Source organism: Rana temporaria, chromosome 7 (assembly GCF_905171775.1).
Source record: "Rana temporaria chromosome 7, aRanTem1.1, whole genome shotgun sequence".
Taxonomy (NCBI): domain Eukaryota; kingdom Metazoa; phylum Chordata; class Amphibia; order Anura; family Ranidae; genus Rana; species Rana temporaria.
Genome location: NC_053495.1, coordinates 123,847,070 through 123,866,293, shown reverse-complemented (window position 1 = coordinate 123,866,293; position 19,224 = coordinate 123,847,070). Strand labels below are relative to the sequence as shown.

The 19,224-nt window shown below is 37.0% G+C and overlaps 1 protein-coding gene across 5 annotated transcripts in view; it reads right to left on the bottom strand.

Moving 5' to 3' along the window:
* Positions 1–19,224, bottom strand: part of COL11A1 (collagen type XI alpha 1 chain) — a 255,883-nt gene that overhangs the window by 8,368 nt on the left and 228,291 nt on the right. For all 5 annotated transcript variants that reach the window (XM_040359914.1, XM_040359918.1, XM_040359916.1 and 2 more), the window contains 15 exons: positions 17,973–18,026; positions 16,239–16,346; positions 15,788–15,841; positions 14,367–14,420; positions 10,701–10,754; positions 8,761–8,814; positions 8,567–8,674; positions 6,796–6,849; positions 5,311–5,364; positions 4,002–4,109; positions 3,724–3,777; positions 2,863–2,898; positions 2,540–2,593; positions 1,816–2,062; positions 909–1,021 (listed from right to left, as the gene is read on the bottom strand). In XM_040359914.1, the coding sequence (XP_040215848.1) occupies positions 909–1,021; positions 1,816–2,062; positions 2,540–2,593; positions 2,863–2,898; positions 3,724–3,777; positions 4,002–4,109; positions 5,311–5,364; positions 6,796–6,849; positions 8,567–8,674; positions 8,761–8,814; positions 10,701–10,754; positions 14,367–14,420; positions 15,788–15,841; positions 16,239–16,346; positions 17,973–18,026 (1,206 nt within the window). The remainder of the gene's footprint in view (positions 1–908; positions 1,022–1,815; positions 2,063–2,539; positions 2,594–2,862; positions 2,899–3,723; positions 3,778–4,001; positions 4,110–5,310; positions 5,365–6,795; positions 6,850–8,566; positions 8,675–8,760; positions 8,815–10,700; positions 10,755–14,366; positions 14,421–15,787; positions 15,842–16,238; positions 16,347–17,972; positions 18,027–19,224) is intronic.

Here is a 19,224-nt window from a genome sequence, read left to right as displayed (position 1 = left end):
TTTGGATTGCGGGATGACTGCTGAGCTAGGATTACCTGCTTGCAGAATGGTGTTTTATCACACTAAATAAGTTGGCTATGTGACTCAAAGGAGGAACACACTACACCTCCCATCCTAGTAGTGACAGTGACATCTTCATCTTCAGCCAGCTAGAGAAGAACAGTGAGCAAGTGCAGGAATAATTCTGGGCTCTCTTTTTTTAGACAGCCTAGAGTGCATACCAGATGCACTTTGCATTTATCATTTGATTGTAAAATAGGTACTTTGTATGAATTATAAAATTGGGATGTAAAATGATCATTCATACGTTTTCCCCCCATCCAAATGTGTGCTGTATATGGACAACAATAATAATTGGAGTCTTTAATTAAATTTGCACCAAAGCAAAGCTGTTAGATAAACTAAAAACCAAACCGACCCATCTACCCTGTGCTAAATTCTCCTTTCAAGCTGCTCTCTCACCACTGTCTCAATAAATATGTCAGTAATCAATGGTAATAACAAATATTATTGGCAATTAAACACTCTATGGTCCACCCCTGATCCCTGATGGTGCCTAATAACTGGTTGCTCAGGTAATAATTGTTTCAACAAGGGGAAGAATAGGGCCATGTCTTGTGTTGTTCCCTTCCTCAATATCCAGAATTATTGGGATTTCTAATAACAAGCTCTGGTAATCACAATCCAGGCAGGGTGAGTATAAAGGTAACTTCAGGCACCAGTGGGTGTCTACTACAAAAAGGTTTGGCTTTTAGTTTATACGAAAGGTTTGCATTCATTGTCCAGTCCTCACATTCTTATGCCCAGGAACCGTTTATTTCTTTAGGACAATAGACTATCTAAGGAAAACTCTGAGTTAATCTAACACTAAGAAGGTCATAATGCTAAATAAGGAGAGTTTCACTTACTCCTTCTGACTTCTTGTCTGCATAGATACAGGTCTCCCCTCCGGCTGTGAAGTTGCAGTACACTTTGAATGAGTCTCCAGAGCAGCCCTGGTTTGGATCGATCCAATATTCACCTGAAGGGAAGAAGAGAAGGGCTTATTATAAATCATAAAACATGAAGAAAGATTTTCATTTTTTTTTCCCTTTGATGCAAGTGAACTGAACGCCATCTCGGGTTAAATCTTTCACCTTCTTTTTTGTCCTTTGTATATATAGGAGACTGCAAGCTGTGTGCACGGGCATTAATATTATACAGCAGTAGTCATTTTTGTATATATTTTTTTGTTTTATATTAAAAAAAAATTTATGCTTAAATTCATAGAAATTTTGTTATACGTGGAATAGAACAGGTTAATCTGCCTGATATTGTACTTTCTTAAATTGCATTTGTTATGTTTGTAGGACGATTATAGCAGATGATGGAACAATGGCCCCCACACTGCAGATTACATGTGATGAATTGCTCACATCATTGGGCATTACCGCTGAGAAGGCAGGAAACAAGATAAGCTGGGATTCAAAGACAGGCGCTGTATACATTATGCTGAACTTGGCTGGTCACTGGCAGGGACACAATTAAGGTATGCAATATGTTTGATGCTTTTTTCTTTGACAGATAGGGAAATAAAAACACAACATGAATATTGTTATGTGAAAATTGTTTGTTCATCTACAGTTGTTGGTTTGGTGTTTGATGTTGTAAGGATATTACAAAAATTTATTTTAAACAGGCCTATATTAAATGCATTTTTCCATGAAAGCTGTAACTATCAAAATGTATAAGCAAAGAAAAAAAATACTGAAAAAGTTGTGTTCTAGCAAAAAGCAGATCCAAGTTAAAACGGTGTCTTCTCTTTTTTTTACATACCATCAGGGAACTCTGGGTGAGAGAGCTGGAGATCTTTGCATGTTCTAGCAGGATTGTTCTGGGATCCTTCTGGATATTTCATGCGCTCTATGTCTTGTTTCAGAGAATTTAAAGAAACAAAGATCTCATCCATTCCATCATAATCCAAAATATTGTCTGCTGCATCTGCCATCATGTCTTCAGGGGATCTTCTGGTCTTCCTTGGTGATTGAATAGGCAGTGGCTGGATGACTTCTCCTGGTGGTCCCTATAAAAAGTAATATAGCGGTTAGCACTTCCGCATGACTGCACTAGAGTGCTTTGGTTTGAACCCCAACCAAAGCACTACCTGCCTGGAGTTTGCCTTTATTCCCTGTGCCTGTGTAGGTTTCCTCCCACACACCAAAGACATGCTGGTAGGCTAGTTGGTCCCTGTCTAAACTGGCCCTAGTATGTTTATGTATAAATGTGAGTTAGAGACTTTAAATTGTAAGCTCCTTGAGGCCAAGGACTGATGTGAATGTACAATATATATGTAAAGCATTGCATAAAGTTGCACTATATAAATACCTGTAATAAATACATTACTATAGGCTTGAATTAAGCTAAATACATCTATTAATCCCGTCATTAGGATTTTAATAAATAGTCCAAATTCTTTATCATCAAGCACAATATAGTACCAAATGTTAAGTGTGGTCACTCATGGGTGAAAAAATAAATGTAGGCTTAAAAAGATACTTACTGGTGGTCCAGGGGGTCCAGGCATACCGCCATCTCCCTTCTGACCTGAAGGACCCTGTAGATTATATAAAATGCAAAATTGCAGTCATACAAGGCTAAAATAAAACGAAATGCCCATAATTAAAATCATAGGGGCTGTTTGATGTGTTATTTAAGATCACATTTATTAATTTGAAAGTTTAAAGTATTCAGGAGGAAGTATAGGTAGATTGTGAACAGAGAAAAACATGATAGGTATTGCCTATAGTTATAGAAATTATGTAAGTACACCACAAAGTTATTGAGCTAGCATTTTAGATAAACAGTAACAAAATATATACTTACACCTGAACCCTTTGAGCCTTTTGGACCTTGAGGACCCTATGGGCAAAATACAGAGAATGATTATTTGCAATAGATACACAATATGTTTGTTTACATGTGTGCAGTTTGAAAATGTTCCTAGGAACTTGTCTTAATGAGTAGCACAGCCATTTCAATGCTAATTAAACAGCAAATAATCCTCAGTTACTGATAATGTTACATTTCTACATTGACACATTATATTGAAGGATTATTAGAGTTATCAACTACTGTGTTTAAAATAAGGTGTATTGGTGCCCTTTACAACTGGAAGGTTGTTTAGTATTAGAGGCAAGCTTGTTTGATAGAGTACATAGATGACTAACACAGGGGAACTAAAAGCAGGAATATAAATGATTTAGCTAGGTACATCCATATACGTGATGATTTTTTCTACATTGTTGAGAGTGGGGTTCTAGCATGAAAGCAGCTTTGGCTGCCTATTCCTTCTACTGAGATTGGTAAGAAAAAGCACAGATAAGCCACCTCATTTGCAATGACTGTACTGGCATAGTCCCATCATACACCAACACCTACAAGAGCAACCACTCTTGTGAGGCAGGCAGGTGCATGACTTTGACCAGTGGAGACAGTGGAGAACTGTAGAAGTATGATGGTTGCATCTGAGCTCCTTGGATATCCGACAGGCCCTAGGCTACTGCCTCAGTTGCCTTATGGATGATTCCACTGTGCTATACTATGAATGCAGATATAAGTCAGGTCATTAATTTATTAGCTTATGCATTGCTAACGAAAATGTTTATGTCTGTGGCCAGTTTATGATGGCAAAGTTATGTGGATTATGTGTTGGAAATGCAGATTAAAGATTTGTAAAATACTTACAGGTAACCCTGGAGGGCCGGGAGGACCATTTGGACCAGAGGAACCACTGACACCCTGGTTGAGATAAATACATTATTAGCAAAATAAGAAAACACAAGTATAACTAAGCTAAAGGTAGCATGAGATACGATATAAAATGAGATTGGTTCTGAAATTAAATTACTGCAATATACCTATTGCACATGATAGAATATTGAGGAAAATAATTTGCTTAAAGATTCATTTAGGACTCCCCAAATACCATTTAAGTGTTGTTTAGCGACAATTTGCACACTTACTCCATCACCCTTGAATCCGGGAGTTCCCTGTGGACCTGGAAGTCCTCTGTCTCCCTTCTCACCCTGTTCTCCAGGAGGACCTATCAGACCAATCAATCCAGGATGTCCCTTAATGGATACAATTAAAAATAAGATTTAGTTCAAAGACAGTGGCACACATAACTAATCAGTAGTATGTTTATACAATACATATTACATCTCAAATATAAGAATAGTGGATACTTAAATGAATAACTCCACATTTTATGAGTGTGCATTGTCATCTCCTGCTGCAATCCAAACTACACACATACTTTATTTCATACTAGATCCATGCTTGCTGCAATCAAAGCTTACCTAGACTATTATATTTTATGATGTATGCAAATTAATCTTAAAATATAAGGGGTACTAATCATTCCCCAGTAATTTTGCCAGAAGGATAATGACATCATTCTCTAAAGTGCAGAATATGATGGCTAGGTAGGTATTTATTGTTTTACTACCATCATATAGTGTTTTCAAATGGGGCAAGATAATAATCTGACCTCCATTTTTTGTACATAAAATGTGTTTTAAATTCCTGTGTTTTTACAGTGCTCCTAATATTGAATATTTGTTAATTTTATAAATCCTCCTCAGTAACATATTATTATAGGTAGATCACGGCTGCAATGTCATGCTCCTACAGACAGGCCCTACAGCTTTCTGCCTGTACCTCTGTATGGGCTGTCTGTTTGAAAGCTACAAGGCTTGTGAATGTATTATGAACGCAGTTCATTGAGAAATACAAGCCATCAGCACTGCTGTGCTGGTTTTGAAAAGTGACAGCGGGTGCAGGGAGAGGAACCCCTGGCCACTGTCACATGGGAAGGATTAGGGGGTGCAGGGGGGACTGCTGGATAATGTTATATGTTGCACATATGGGTGTAATGTGTAACATGCTCCAAAAGTTGAACTTAGCCTTTAAAAGACACACAGCACTAGACAACTCTTTCTAATTTCAGTATTATCATGTGCAAAAGCAATAGAAAAAATACTTTTCAGTATGTAAAATGTTTGAAGTTAAATAACAGTTGCCTGTTTCAGCAATTTTTTTCAGTCAGATCGAGCAGCAATATTATGTCTGACCACTGTCAAGGGACATCACTTGCTGTCCTGATTGCTATATTTCTCCCCTGCGATAAGCAACAATTGATCTTCTTTTCCTTATCAGTCACTCAAGTGTATGTATTTCCCCTCATAAATTCATGTATATAAAGACATCACAGCTACAGGCACCTTGAGCTAAAAAAGCTGAATAATAGCAAAATAATTGTGTGTTTCTTACCTTTTCACCCTTGGTGCCGGGGTCGCCTTTCAAACCTGGAAGTCCAGAAGGTCCCTAAAATAGTAGTATATGTTTTAACAAAACTGTTCTACAGTTTGAAAAAAAAAAACAAATGCAAAGTGAATGTAAGTGATTATCACAATCAATCCCCAAAAAAATGTATTTTGGAGTACAAAAATAAATAAATGTTTTAAGCCCCAATATTGTTTATTTATGTTCATTTTATAATGGGATATTGAAGAACAAATTTTTAATAAAAAAATAACAAATTTTAATGGTCATATGGCTCGTATAAATCTCGAAACCACCACTTCAATATCATAGTAAATAGCTATTTTACCGTCCTATATTCAAATGATGGTCAAGTGGGAGTGTTTCTATCCTGGGTGGACAACATATGATGTCCTCCAAGTTGCACACCTCTTGAGCGCTCAAGCTGGAGCACCGTGACTCGATCTGTCACCCGCTGTATCCAGTGGATCACAGATCGCTGTACCAGGCCTGCCCAGTACCATGTGCCTGCTGTGACCACAGCGAACACATGATAGTTACTATACACAATAAATGGCTTTCATTCAAAACCATTCATTGTGTCCAATTCGATGATCTCTGTGACTAATCACACAGTGATCAAATGGTACAGAGAGGGCCAATCACAGCACATCTGTATAATGTGATAGCTGTTGCCACTCACAGCTATCACAATAGTACACACCGGCAATGAATGGATGCCATTCAAAAAATTATTGCTTATAACAGTGATCACCACTGTTATAAGAAATCATAGTGTAAAGAAAAATCCAGAGTAGTAGTGTCACTTTGGTAACATTGTACTGCTGGTGTCACAGTATGAGAAAAATAAATAAAAAATAAAAAGTTTAAAAAATGATTTTTTTTTAACATGCTGTCACCATTCAATATCCCTGATCACCACTTCACCAGTCATATGATGATGCTGTAATGGTGATATGGTGATAGTATGTAAAAATGAATGTGGGTGAAAAAAATGTATTTATTTCATTTCTTCATTTTTTATATATAAAAAAAAAAAATCACAATATTTGTACTTTCCTATCATTTTAGGGCCTCAAAAAATGAGACAGGCAGTTAGTACATCTGGACTGATACATTTTCAAATATACACCACAGTTGGTCGACTCTAAACTTTCACACAGACTAAAGAATATACAATGATTTGGGTTATTTTACCAAAAAATTTAGCAGAATACATTTATGGAGACAGATAAATCATTTACACCATTTTACAACAGAAATATATATATATATATATATATATATATATATATATATATATATATATATATATATATATATATATATATATATATATATATATTTAACACTTTTTCTATTTTTCATTTATTTAGCAATAAATTTGCATTAAAAGTGTCAAAGTGTCTGGTATTGGGGTGATTAAATAACAGGTGATACTTTAGGTCAGGAAAAGTCTTGCATATCACTTACTAATGGGCCTGGAGGTCCATCCTGACCGGGAGCACCAGGAAGACCTTGTTCACCCTGAAAGTAAAATAAAGACAAATTTAGACCATTAGGTATTTAGCACTAGACTTTCAAATAGGAAAAAAGCAGAACTGATATCAAATTAAAGAGTAAAGCTTAAAAAAGTATTTTAAAGGGTCAGTTCATTTAATATATTTTTAGATATGTAAGACATTTCACATTTTTAGGATATTTTCAATTTCCAAAATGCTGGGGGGTAAAACCACTTAACATTTTTTTATATCTCTTTGTGACTTCAATTGTAAGACCTGGTGATTTAAAAGGGGGTCTTATTAACCTCCCTGGCGGTATGATTCTGTCTGGAATTACGTACCAAAAGCGGTACAATTATTTTGCAAGGAAATTTGGCGTTTTATACTGTAGGTCTGTAATTTTTAGGAATAACTCACTTAAATCTGACCAAACAAGAGTCTTGTAGGCATCCCGGGTATGATTTTTTTTTTAAAACAAAATTATAAATTATAATATAATAAATAATTATAAATAATTATAACAAATAATAATATAATTATAATAAAAATTATTCAATAATGTAATCAACTCAAAATCACTGAAATTTGCTCAGTTGCAGAATTGTCGCTGTCATTACTTTTATTTTTTTATGACGTATTTCCCCACAAATCGCTATCGCACAATTCTGCAAGTGATTATAATTTATTATCGCTGTTTTCTAGCTGCTCTAAAACCGTTTTTGACATAAAGGGACACTTTTGGACAATCTACAGTTTGCAGGCAGAAAGAACAGTTTTTATTATACAAAAGAACATGTAGGGCACTGGGCAGACCACTAGGGACAAGGGGGGTGTGTATTTTTTACATACAGTACTGCAATCTATACGATTACAGTATACTGTGTGTATTGTGTTTATTTATTTTTTTGAATTTGGCGCCGTTCTCCTCCCCGTGCGTCGTAATGTCGCAGGGAACGGAGATCGGCGGCACACGGGGACACTGTGAATCGAGCGAGGAGGACCCGCTCGCTCACACAGCGGGGATGCATCGCAGGATCCAGGGACAAGGTGAGTAACTTGTCTGTGGATGCTGCGAGCAGGTAAGCCGCGCCGCTGCACACTCTGCACAGCTACCCCGAGCGTGACTCGGGGATACCGATCGCAGCATGAAAAAACCACCCCGAGTCACACTCGGGGATACCGCCAGGCAGGTTAAAGTGGATATTTAATTATAATATTACTTTATTCTACATTATGTAAAATAGGAAGAATCAGAACACCTAAAGTGGTTTTTAAGGCACATTTTCTTAAAATAAAAATGTGTTATACTTACCTACAATGGTATTGCACAGAGCGGTCCCCACTGGCTCTCTCTGCTCCTCAAGCTGTGTACTGAGGGGGCACTTGTGCAACTGCGTCCTTAGACACACACAGCGTTGCTCGCACAAGCCCCCCCATTCCCTCCTCACAGGATTTGACTGACAGCAGCAGGAGCCATTGGCTCCAACTGCTCTAAAGGTATCCAGTGAGAAGAGGAAGGGGGACAAGTAATGGAACATTAGGAATGCATTATGGTAAAACATGTTTTGACTTTGGAACCACTTTAAGTGGGAACAAAGTCAGTAACTATAGCAGGTTGAGTTTATCGTTGAAATTCCTAAGATATGAAATTACAATGACTGATTCAGCCTGCCATAAAGCAGCTATACAACATGACTTTTGTTGCTAGTTACCAAAACACCAACTGAAAAAATGGAACTTACTACAGGTCCTGGAATTCCTCTCAAACCTTCAGGTCCTTGTTTTCCTGTAGGGCCTTGAGGTCCAACAGGTCCTGTCTTTCCAGCAGGTCCTTCTGATCCAGGTTCACCCTAAAACACAGACAATTTTACATATTGCAACAGCACAAATAGGCTGGTGTGAAAGAAGGGAATCTTCAATGTTTGAAAATCATTACCTTTGCACCTTTCTCTCCTTGCCTTCCTTCTGCACCAGGAGTTCCAGGAGGACCCTAGAAAATAGTTTGGATGAATGAAATTATTTACATGGAACCACATAGAAATACCTAGAATAGCTTACAGAAGATTAAGTACTATTTTTTAGAAATGCTTACTTTATAGCTTTAAACATGGACAACCATGTAATGAAAATTAAGGCATATAACCATATGTAACATAAGTATAAGTAAACTCTTGTTATAGATGTCAGCTACAAAAGGGTAATGTGAGCTGAAGTTTTAGAGTAGCACTGCATGTTTTTTTTTTTTTTGAGAGGAACCAACACATTAATGCTTTCTTTCCATTATTTTACACTGACATCAATATTTAATGATTTTTGCTTGCACATTCAAATAGGTGCCCCAACCACCGAAACTATATGAAATTGGAAAGAACTATGTTTGGTATAAATTAAGTCATTTTATAGATATGCTATATAGTATAACCCATGACACACATGATACAATATTTTAATAGAACCCCCTTCCAATCATCATGGGCCCCATGGGTGTGGGTTTGTGTTTAATTACTGTATTTATCGGCGTATAACACGCACAGACGTATAACACGCACCCTAACTTTAAGAGCGAAGTTTCAGGAAAAAAACTCCATGGCCCCCGGCGTATAACACTCAGGGTTTGCCCTCTATTTTCAGGGTAAAAAAGTGAGTGTTATACGCCAATAAATACAGTATATAATCAGGATACAGTATGAACTATTAAGTGTATGTAGATGAATAGAGATAAAATCATGGTACCAACAAGCACATATATTTTGGAGAATGTGTAGAAGATTATTTGTGTGTATGTCTGACCCTCCAGAAAATGTAAGGCTTAGTTATTGCCAGTGATCATTCCCTACATATTTGCTGTATTACTTCTACAAAGCATAGTTGAATTAATATTCTATTATATTGCACAATAATTTATTTCTATGAACTCTCCTACCCATGGGTGTTTAAATCTTTCCAAAGTTAAGGAGACTGATTATTTGTAATAGATTAAAATTTTGTGTATCACACAAATTGGTAGACATGTGCAGATATTGGTAGACATAGTTACTCCCGAAATTCGTTTTTATCTATTTTGTTTCATAAAAAAATGCATTCGTCCGAAAATCCGAATGAATTAAGAATCTTTCATTGAAGGCTTATGGTGTCTGTCGAATGTTCTAAGAAGATTAGACGGAGCAGCTAAACTATAAGTTTCCGGTCAAATGTTCTGCCTACAAGCTATAGAAGAATTCTAATGCATGAAACTAGTAATAATTATATTTATAAATTATTATTACTAGTCAACCAACATTCGAATTCTTCTATAGCCTATGGGCCGAGCATTTGACCGGAAATGTACGATTGCGGCGTCGTACAGTTTAGCTGCTTGTCGAAACTTCTTAGAACTTTCAACAGACACCATAAGCCTTCAATGACAGATTCGACGCTTGTATGTTTTTCGCTGCTTCGTCGTTCATGTCGAATGTAATCTTTTCTCTCTATGTCGAATCTTTCCGCTTTATGTAGAATAATCTTGGACTAATAGACTTAAGGTTAGGCACATCCGGCCACAGATTCGATAGACACAGATCAGCGTCATGTTGAATTTCCTATCTATATTGAACTGTTGTAACAACAAAAACGAAAAAAAAAGCTTTTTTTTTATGTCGGATCTTTCAGATTTTGGATTCTGCGCATTTGTTTGTTAAAACGATAACGCAAATACCCGAAATTCGGATGAAAATGCATTTAGACGAAATCGAATGCACATGTCTAAAAATTGGCAATAATTGGCATTCGTTGTTGTACATGATGTAACAGAACACATATGAGCACATACTGTATAACAAAGACAGTCTTCAGGTAGAAAGCAGATACTTCTAAGCACAATACAATGTTAAAACTCACTCTCTTCCCAGGAGGACCAGGTGGACCAGCTTCTCCAGATGGACCAGGAGGACCCTGTAAAAAGTAAACACATTTTTCAGAATTGTTTTTTTTTTTAAACCTAAACATGGTTTTGAGTTAACAATTCACATTGATAGGAGTTAAAGAATGTTAAGAGTGGTCAAGCTTGTTAATAAGCAATAGATTTCTACCAGGTCAGGTTCATCCAAAGATGCCCCAGTTGTAGAAATAGAAAAAAATTGCTCACAAGTAAAACACATATTCTGGTAAAATCTGAACAAATGGCTGTGTTTTTATTAACTATAGCATATACTGTATGGTACAGAAAAAAAAATACTATGTAACTAAAAGCTCAGATAATGTTGTTTTTTTATTTTATTTTGTAAGGTCATACATTTGTATTTTTATATATCTGCAAAACAGGTAACCACTGGTTTATGCCTAGCCAATCCTGCAGGCTCCTCCATCCTGCTAGACCAGTCCCCATGGCCTCTTCTGACATCATTAGCACAGATGCAGGGTCTATAACCCTGCATTGGACATCAGGACGCTGAGGGACTGTCCACCGCTGGAGCATGGAGGAGCGCCGTCTGATGGAGGAGCAGAGCATAGAATAGGTAAAATGCTTTTACCATCCCTTAGGCATAAGTAAGCATTTAAAGAGGAAGTAAAGTCTTCCTCTTAAATTGTACCTACAGGTAAGGCTTACCTGTATGTACTGTAAGTATCTCCTAAACTTGCACAGTTTAGGAGATATTTAATATATACGCTGCCGCCGGCATCATTGGCGCATGCACACTGAAGGAATGGCCCGCTTGTGACATTTCTTTAGGGCCCTTTGCCGTGACTGGCGGCTTCTGCACACATGCGCAGGAGTGACGTCATCGCGGCTCTGGCCAATCATAGCCCTCGAACCCGGAAGTAACTTCGGGAAAGATGTTGGCCCTGTCAGCAGTGTTACGGTGCCGATTCAGGGTATCGTTCTAAGGTAAGTATTTCATAATGAGCTAGTATGAAATGCATTCTAGCTCATTATGCCTTTGTCTTAGTTTTTTTTTTTTTTGAGGTTTACAATCTCTTTAACTCACAGCCCTACAGCTAGAAAGGAGTTTTTGTTTTTTGGAGTTTAAAATAACTTAACAATAGAACCACTTTACCACCGGGCCAATTCTGGCACTTCTCTCCTTCATGTAAAAATCACATATTTTTTGCTAGAAAATTAACCAGAACCCCCAAACATTATATATATTTTTTTTTAGCAGACACCCTAGGGAATAAAATGGCGGTCATTGCAACTTTTTTTCTCGCACGGTATTTGCGCAATCATTTTTCAAATGCCTTTTTTTGGGAAAAAAAAGGTTTTATGAATTAACAAATAGCAAAACAGTAAAGTTAGCCCAATTTTTTTGTATAATGTGAAAGACAATGTTACGCCGAGTAAATAGATACCTAACATGTCACGCTTTAAAATTGCGCACACTCATGGAATGGCGCCAAACTTCGGTACTTAAAAATCTCCATAGGTGACGCTTTAACATTTTTTACAGGTTACTGTTTTCGAGTTTCAAATGAGGTCTAGTGCTAGAATTGTTGCACACGCTCTAACGCACTCAACGATACCTCACATGTGGGGTTTGAACAGTGTTTACATATGTGGGCGGGACCTGCATGCGTGTTCACTTCTGCGCGCGAGATAACGGGGACAGGGGCGTTTTAAAAAAAAAAAATTATTGTATTTTTATTTTACTTAATTTTTTTTTTTTTTACACTTTTTTATTTATTTATTTTTTGATCACTTTCATTCCTATTACAAGGAATGTAAACATCCCTTGTAATAGGAATCAGTGTGACAGGTCCTCTTTATGGATAGATGTGAAGTCAATAAGACCCCACATCTCTCCTCCAAGCTTACAAGCATGAAATCGGTGAAAAAAAATCACTGATCACATGCCAACAGCCGCGATTGCGGCTTTGATTACTTCCGGGTATCGGGCGTGACATCATAACGTCGCGCCCGGGCCTCCGACGGTCATAGAGATGACTGGTGACCATCTGGTTACCAGTCATCTCTATGCTTTACAGCAGCGCTGACCGATTCGCTCTCTGGGCCCCCGATGGCACGGGAGAGCCCGGAGAAGCACCGGATGGTGGCGTGAGGAGGGATGTCCCCTCCCGCTGCCTATAAGAACGATCAATCGGCGGGATCGCCACTTTTATCGATTTTATCATGCACAGAATCGGCGGCTGAAGACAGTGATATCTGAATGATGCCTATAGCTGCAGTAATCATTCAGATATCACCGCACAAAGCCGAGGACGTCCCAGGGACGTCCTCGTTGTCAAGAGGTTAACCAAACACAGGTTTATAGCCTTACAAAAAAACAACAATTAGTGCAGTATTTTAGGCCCATCCTAATATACAGTATAACAGTCCCTTAATAATGATTTAAGGAGTCCCGTTTTAAATTAAAGAAAAAAGTGAAAAGAGTGGGACAAAAACAGGACCAGACCATTTGTAAGTTACACCAATTCTAAAATAGATGTGCTAATTAAGTTAAGTTAAACAATTTTGTAATACTAGTGTTTGCCAAAGGTGACAATAATGTCATAACTTTGTCACTCATGTTAATTCTAGTGTGATCCATTATACACAGCCCCTTCAATTTTACCTCTGTTGGGCACAAAGTTCAAATGTACAAATTCATACAGATTACATTATAAGTACACAACCAGTCTTTAGTTCCTTTTCCTTTCAGTGAATATCATGGGAATGGGTCATCTTGCCATGAATGCAAACTGTGATATCGTATCAATAAGAATACATCATGTTGGGGACTTCTACAGCTACATGTGTTCAACTCATTCATGGCATTTACTTCATACAAAGACATACGGTACATAGAACTGTCTTTCTTTCATTATTTAAATGCTAACAAGTGAGGATTATCTGTATATGCGGTCACATCATTAAGTCTAATTATAGTATGCCATTGGTTTCTAAACTATTGGGAAAAAAGACCATGTAATTATTATACCAAGGGCTCACAGTGAAAACCTCTGTCACAAATATAATATATAGATATATATTTGATGGGAATAACTTTGGAGTGCAAAACATAATATAATTTACAGTCTTAAGCCCTGTACACAAGATCGGATATCTGATGAAATCTAATCCGATGGATTTTTTCATCAGATATCCGATGAAGCTGACTTTCATCAGTCTTGCCTACACACCATCGATCAAAAATCTGACCGTGTCCAACGCGGTGACGTAAAACACTATGACGTGCTGAGAAAAATTAAGTTCAATGCTTCCGAGCATGCGTCGACTTGATTTTGAGCATGCGTGGATTTTTGACCGGTGGATGTCCACACAGACGATCATTTTTTTCTATCGTTTTTTTATCCATAGGAACATTTTAAAACATGTTCTATTTTTTTTTCACCAATGGAAAACAAAACGATGGGGCCCACACACGATCGGTTTGTCCGATGAAAGCGGTCCATCGGTCTGTTTTCATCAGACAAACCGATCGTGTGTACAGGGCTTTACACTCAAGAGCACAGAGAAGAAAACATTTTTTTCTGAGAAGATAGATATAGCACTTCACAAAATAAAGGTAAGACTTGGAAACAGGAACAGTTAACAAGAACAAAACTTACATGTTGACCTGGTTCACCATCTTCACCCTTGTCACCAGAAAGACCATCTGCACCCTTTAGATAACAAAAAAAAACATGTTAAAGCAGCATATACGGGCATCATAATTTAGATTTACAGACTCTGCTCTGACTTATGACCAGCTTTTTGGGAACTGTACATCATTGTATTGTACAGTACAGGATGTTTTGTTGTTTATATTTTTGTGTTCTGTACATATGCAAATTAAAACAATGTTATTGAGTTGGAGTTTTGTGTTTAGACCTTTTTTTAGAATACTGTACAGTACATTACTTAAGAATGCTTAAAATATTGATGGCTCCTCATTTAGCAACCAATTTGTTTAACAACCTGGTCACTGGAATGAAACCTGGTCGTAAAGTGAGGAGAGTCTGTATTTGTATACTTTGTGTTACCAGTGAAAGTCTGCAAAAAAGGAACAAACACGTTCAAAATGAGTTTATTTTTTTATATCGTTTTTTTGTTTTTTATGATGGACAGTAACGTGTGGAATTGGGAAAGATATTTTCTTCAGTTTAGTGAAGTCAGAATAATGTAGGATGGTGGCTAATTGGCTGCTATGGGTTAGTCTACTTTGCACATTGCTTTCTGCCTTATCAAATAAGGTCCATTGTGTATGTGTACCTTACACCTTTATAAATTAGCTTGCAGTAAATACATATTTATTTTTTTTATGAAATTATATGCACAGTGTATTACACTTTATATTAAGAGATGACTGAATTTGTAAAAAAAAATGTTATGCCAACAGTACGCTGAATATGGCCATATGATCCATTTTGCAATCCATGTTCAAGATATTTTTAAGGTTAATTTAATCAAGTAAATGTACAACGATACATTTTTGTTTTCACTAATTACTAACCAACATGTGACAATCTGCGGTAGATTTTTTTTGTCTCTTTTGCTAAATGTGCTAAGATTAAGCCTTGCCTTGTTTGGATAGGCTAAGATGGATCCCCCATCCCGCTTCCAAACAAGTCAAATGTTTATTGCTATCCATGACTCTGTTGGAGAAATTTCAACTCACTTCCTTTCTCTATTACAGTGGCAATGAACTGAGCAGAATCTCTGTTTTAGTAGTACACAATAACAAGCATAGAGATACATTCAAAAGTACACTGAAAGGTAGCATATTGTCAATAAAAGACAGCTGGATAGTTCTTGAACTACAGGTCTCTTGTGCATGCTTGTTATTCATTTATGTATGTGTGATATACAGGTGTTCTAATGTGAGTCAAAGCTATAAATATGCACCAAAGCACTGGCTTGTACTAATATAAATTATATGGCAGTTATAAACTGTTTAGTGAAATATTTGGCATGAGTTATAAAATATGTTTAGAATCTAAGTATTAGAAATCAGTAAAATACATTTTTGGTATACAATCAAATTACTTACACTTGGGCCAGCCTCTCCAGGAGGACCAGGATCTCCAGGGAATCCAACAGGACCCTATTATGTGGAATAAAAATAAGCATTTTACTTCTAATAGTATATCAAATAAAAGAAAACAAAAAAAGTTAAAAGGAATATATAGTGCTTGTATACATATTTGTCATTATTTATTATGGTGAAAACTAGGAAATGCTTTTTTTTCTAATAATAAATATTGCATATAAATGGCTTACATTTAACTATCCAACCAGGGCTCTAGTCCCCTTTTTACACAGGCTATTTCAGTTTTCAGATTTGCTAAAATAAACCTGTTGTTTACTGAACTCAACACCTCAAGCTCAATACACATACTGTAATGATGACTTATCCCTTCACACATGTCCTAATCAGAGGTGTCATTGAGCCTGCTTAAAATATAACTTCTTAAAAAAATATCTTCAAATGCTTTTCTTACAGGATTTCCTTTAGGACCATCATCTCCTGGTGGGCCTTTAGGACCAGCTGGTCCAGCTGACCCAGGTGGTCCAGCTTCTCCTTTCTCTCCTCTTTCACCTTTAGGTCCCTAAAAAAGATTCACATATATAGGTTATAGAAGATATGGTGTTAGAATAAACCCTCTGAAGACAAAAGATTATTCTGTCTCTTAACAATTATCATAAAGGAACTAAAACATCATTACCTCTATTGTTAGTATTATGAAAAATCTAACATTTTAAAAGACTTGCACATTTTTATTTAACAAATCTATGTCATCCCTCAAATCCCCAGGCAAATTTCTCTTTCACTCTGCTCTCCTGCTTGCAAAGCCGTTCTTAAGATGTCAGGCAGAGAAGTTAAATAGCCAATATGTTTAAGTAAAGGCAGACAAGATCACACAATATCAGTAAATTAGCTAGTTACATTAAGAAGAATGAATTTTACTTCTGGTGTTATAACAAGGTGAGGTTTTTAATTACTGATATGATTCCACCACAAAAATGAATTCTTCAGTGGTAGAACAGGAGGTAAAAATAATTGGGTTTTATAGAAAATTTTGTAGTCCTGTTAATTATCACAAATGCCAAAACCAATGTCTTCTGCATAGATATGTGCGATTTAAAATAATCACGTAACACCACCCTAAACTAATTAAAAAGCAACAGTTGCGGTAAATATACCAGGCGTATACAAACATATACACAAATCTGAGGAAGCACATTATACCTCCCTGTTCTACACACCTATCCCATATGGTACAGCTTGCTATGAGGGTACCGAAGCCGAACTGCAGCTCCATGTGTCCATTCAGATACGGAGCTGCAATTCAGCCCCACCCCCACCCCCTCTCTATCCTTTTTTTTTTATTCAAGTATTCTTTATTCATTTTCTACAGTACAAAAGCATAAAACATTTTGCATAGCATACATCCTTATACAATAAGCCTGTATCTTACAACCTTTATTTCCCCTTATACCTATAACCCTTCCCCCCACCCTTCTTATTTGTACCTCATATACACACTCTTTCCTCTAGCTTTCGCTTTGCTCTTAACACTTTTTACATGGCTTGCACTATGTTATCTCTAGGGTGTTCCTATCCCACGCACTGTTACCTCTCTCTTCCTCGCTTGCCTTACCCCATTGGCCTGGCTTGATTCCTCTCCCCTCCTTAGGGTGGACAACCCATTCTCCTCAACCAGGGCTCCCACAGCATTTTAAATTTATTAAAGTTGCCTTGTCTAGTTAGAGTTACTTTATCTTTCCATACTGTGGCGTTTATCACCTCTCTATCCTGATTGGCTAACTGACTTTGATTGACAGCAGTGGGAGCCAATGGCACCACTGCTGTGTCTCAGTCAATCAGGAGAGAGAGTCCCAGATGGCTGAAACACTCATGGTCATCGCTGGACAGAGATGGGGCTCAGGTAAGTATTTGGGGGGCTGAGGGGGGCTGCTGCACACAGAAGGCTTTTTATCTTAATGCATAGAATGGATTAAGATAAAAAAAAATCTGACTTTACAACCCCTTTAATAAAAAAAAATGAAGTACTTGAAATTGTCTGGGTTTGCCTACAAACCAAAAAAGATAGATAACACCTATCCGTTAACAGCAAACAGTAATGTACAGCAATAAAAGTGTATTACACAGTACTATAATATTAAGTTAAAATAAATGTAAATACAGTGAGTGAGTATTCTTTAGGACTTACTGAAACACCGGCTTCTCCAGGTGGTCCTGGGTTTCCAGCTTCTCCTGGTTCACCCTAAAATAACAACAAAAAGCAATACATTATTATCACAAGTTTCACTATAACTCATACACCCAAATTGATGCCTGCCAGGATACGTTTATGATTCACTTTGTTTCAATGTTTAGAAATTAAAAATAAATGAAATAACTAATCATAAACACAATATGCAACATAAATCTCATTCATAGTACTTAGTTTTATATTTTAAACAATATGTTAATAATGCCCATTCAACAATACATATATTCTTCCCATTACTTTTTCAAAGTTTATCATGCAAACAATCAACACTCTTCCAAATTATGTGCAGTGACATTTCATTACCATCCACTTCTCATGGGTCAAATTTTACTCTTTTTAGTTATCTCTCTATTATGGAAAGGATGGTCAAGCTTATTGTCGCTAAAAACCTAGTGCCTTTTCAGGGGCAACTTTTATCTGAATATCAATTCAACTTTGACAATCTCCTTTCCACAATGTTTTCTGTGTCCGAAATACAAACAGTGTACCAGGTTCCTACCAAATTATGTCCAAATATATCCTTTCACCATCCACTCTTTTGGAAAAAAGCTCACCTTTTTTAAACGACTTGAGTCCCCGTTTTTTCTCTTCCTAAATTCCCTTTTTTTCTTTTTTCTTTTGGCAATGTCTTGGTTCAGTACATTATACCTTTTAGCGTGTGTAATGCCCTAACGTATTAACATTTTTTTGGGGGCAGCAGTTGCAGTTTTGCTACACTTTTTATGTCATGTCCATGTTTCACAGGTGCATGCTGAGAGTCAAGCACCCAGAAATTGCACCAAAAATGCATCAAAAAAGCACATGCAGCATTTTCCAAATTAAGCAGCATGAAAGGGCCCTAATGGTGACTACTGATTGGTGCAATTAGCCAACAATAGATGCCTATAGCAGTGATCTAATGCTTCTGAGAAAGGCTAAACAGGCCACAAACAGCTCTGTCCCAGACATTATACTCAGAGAAAGCAATGCAATGTCACATGCTAAAGCATTGTGTTCAAAACGATCTGCTATAGGCACTCCTATGGAGCTCTATGTAGCATGATCAGAAGCCCAGAAGCTGATAATTTCATCTCCTATGCTTAGTGTTTAGTGCATTTTAATAGAGTGTGGACAAATAGCAGCTACCCCTGCCCCATTTTAAAGAGATGGCCAATACACAAATGGTTAATTGCCTCTCTTCTATGAAAAG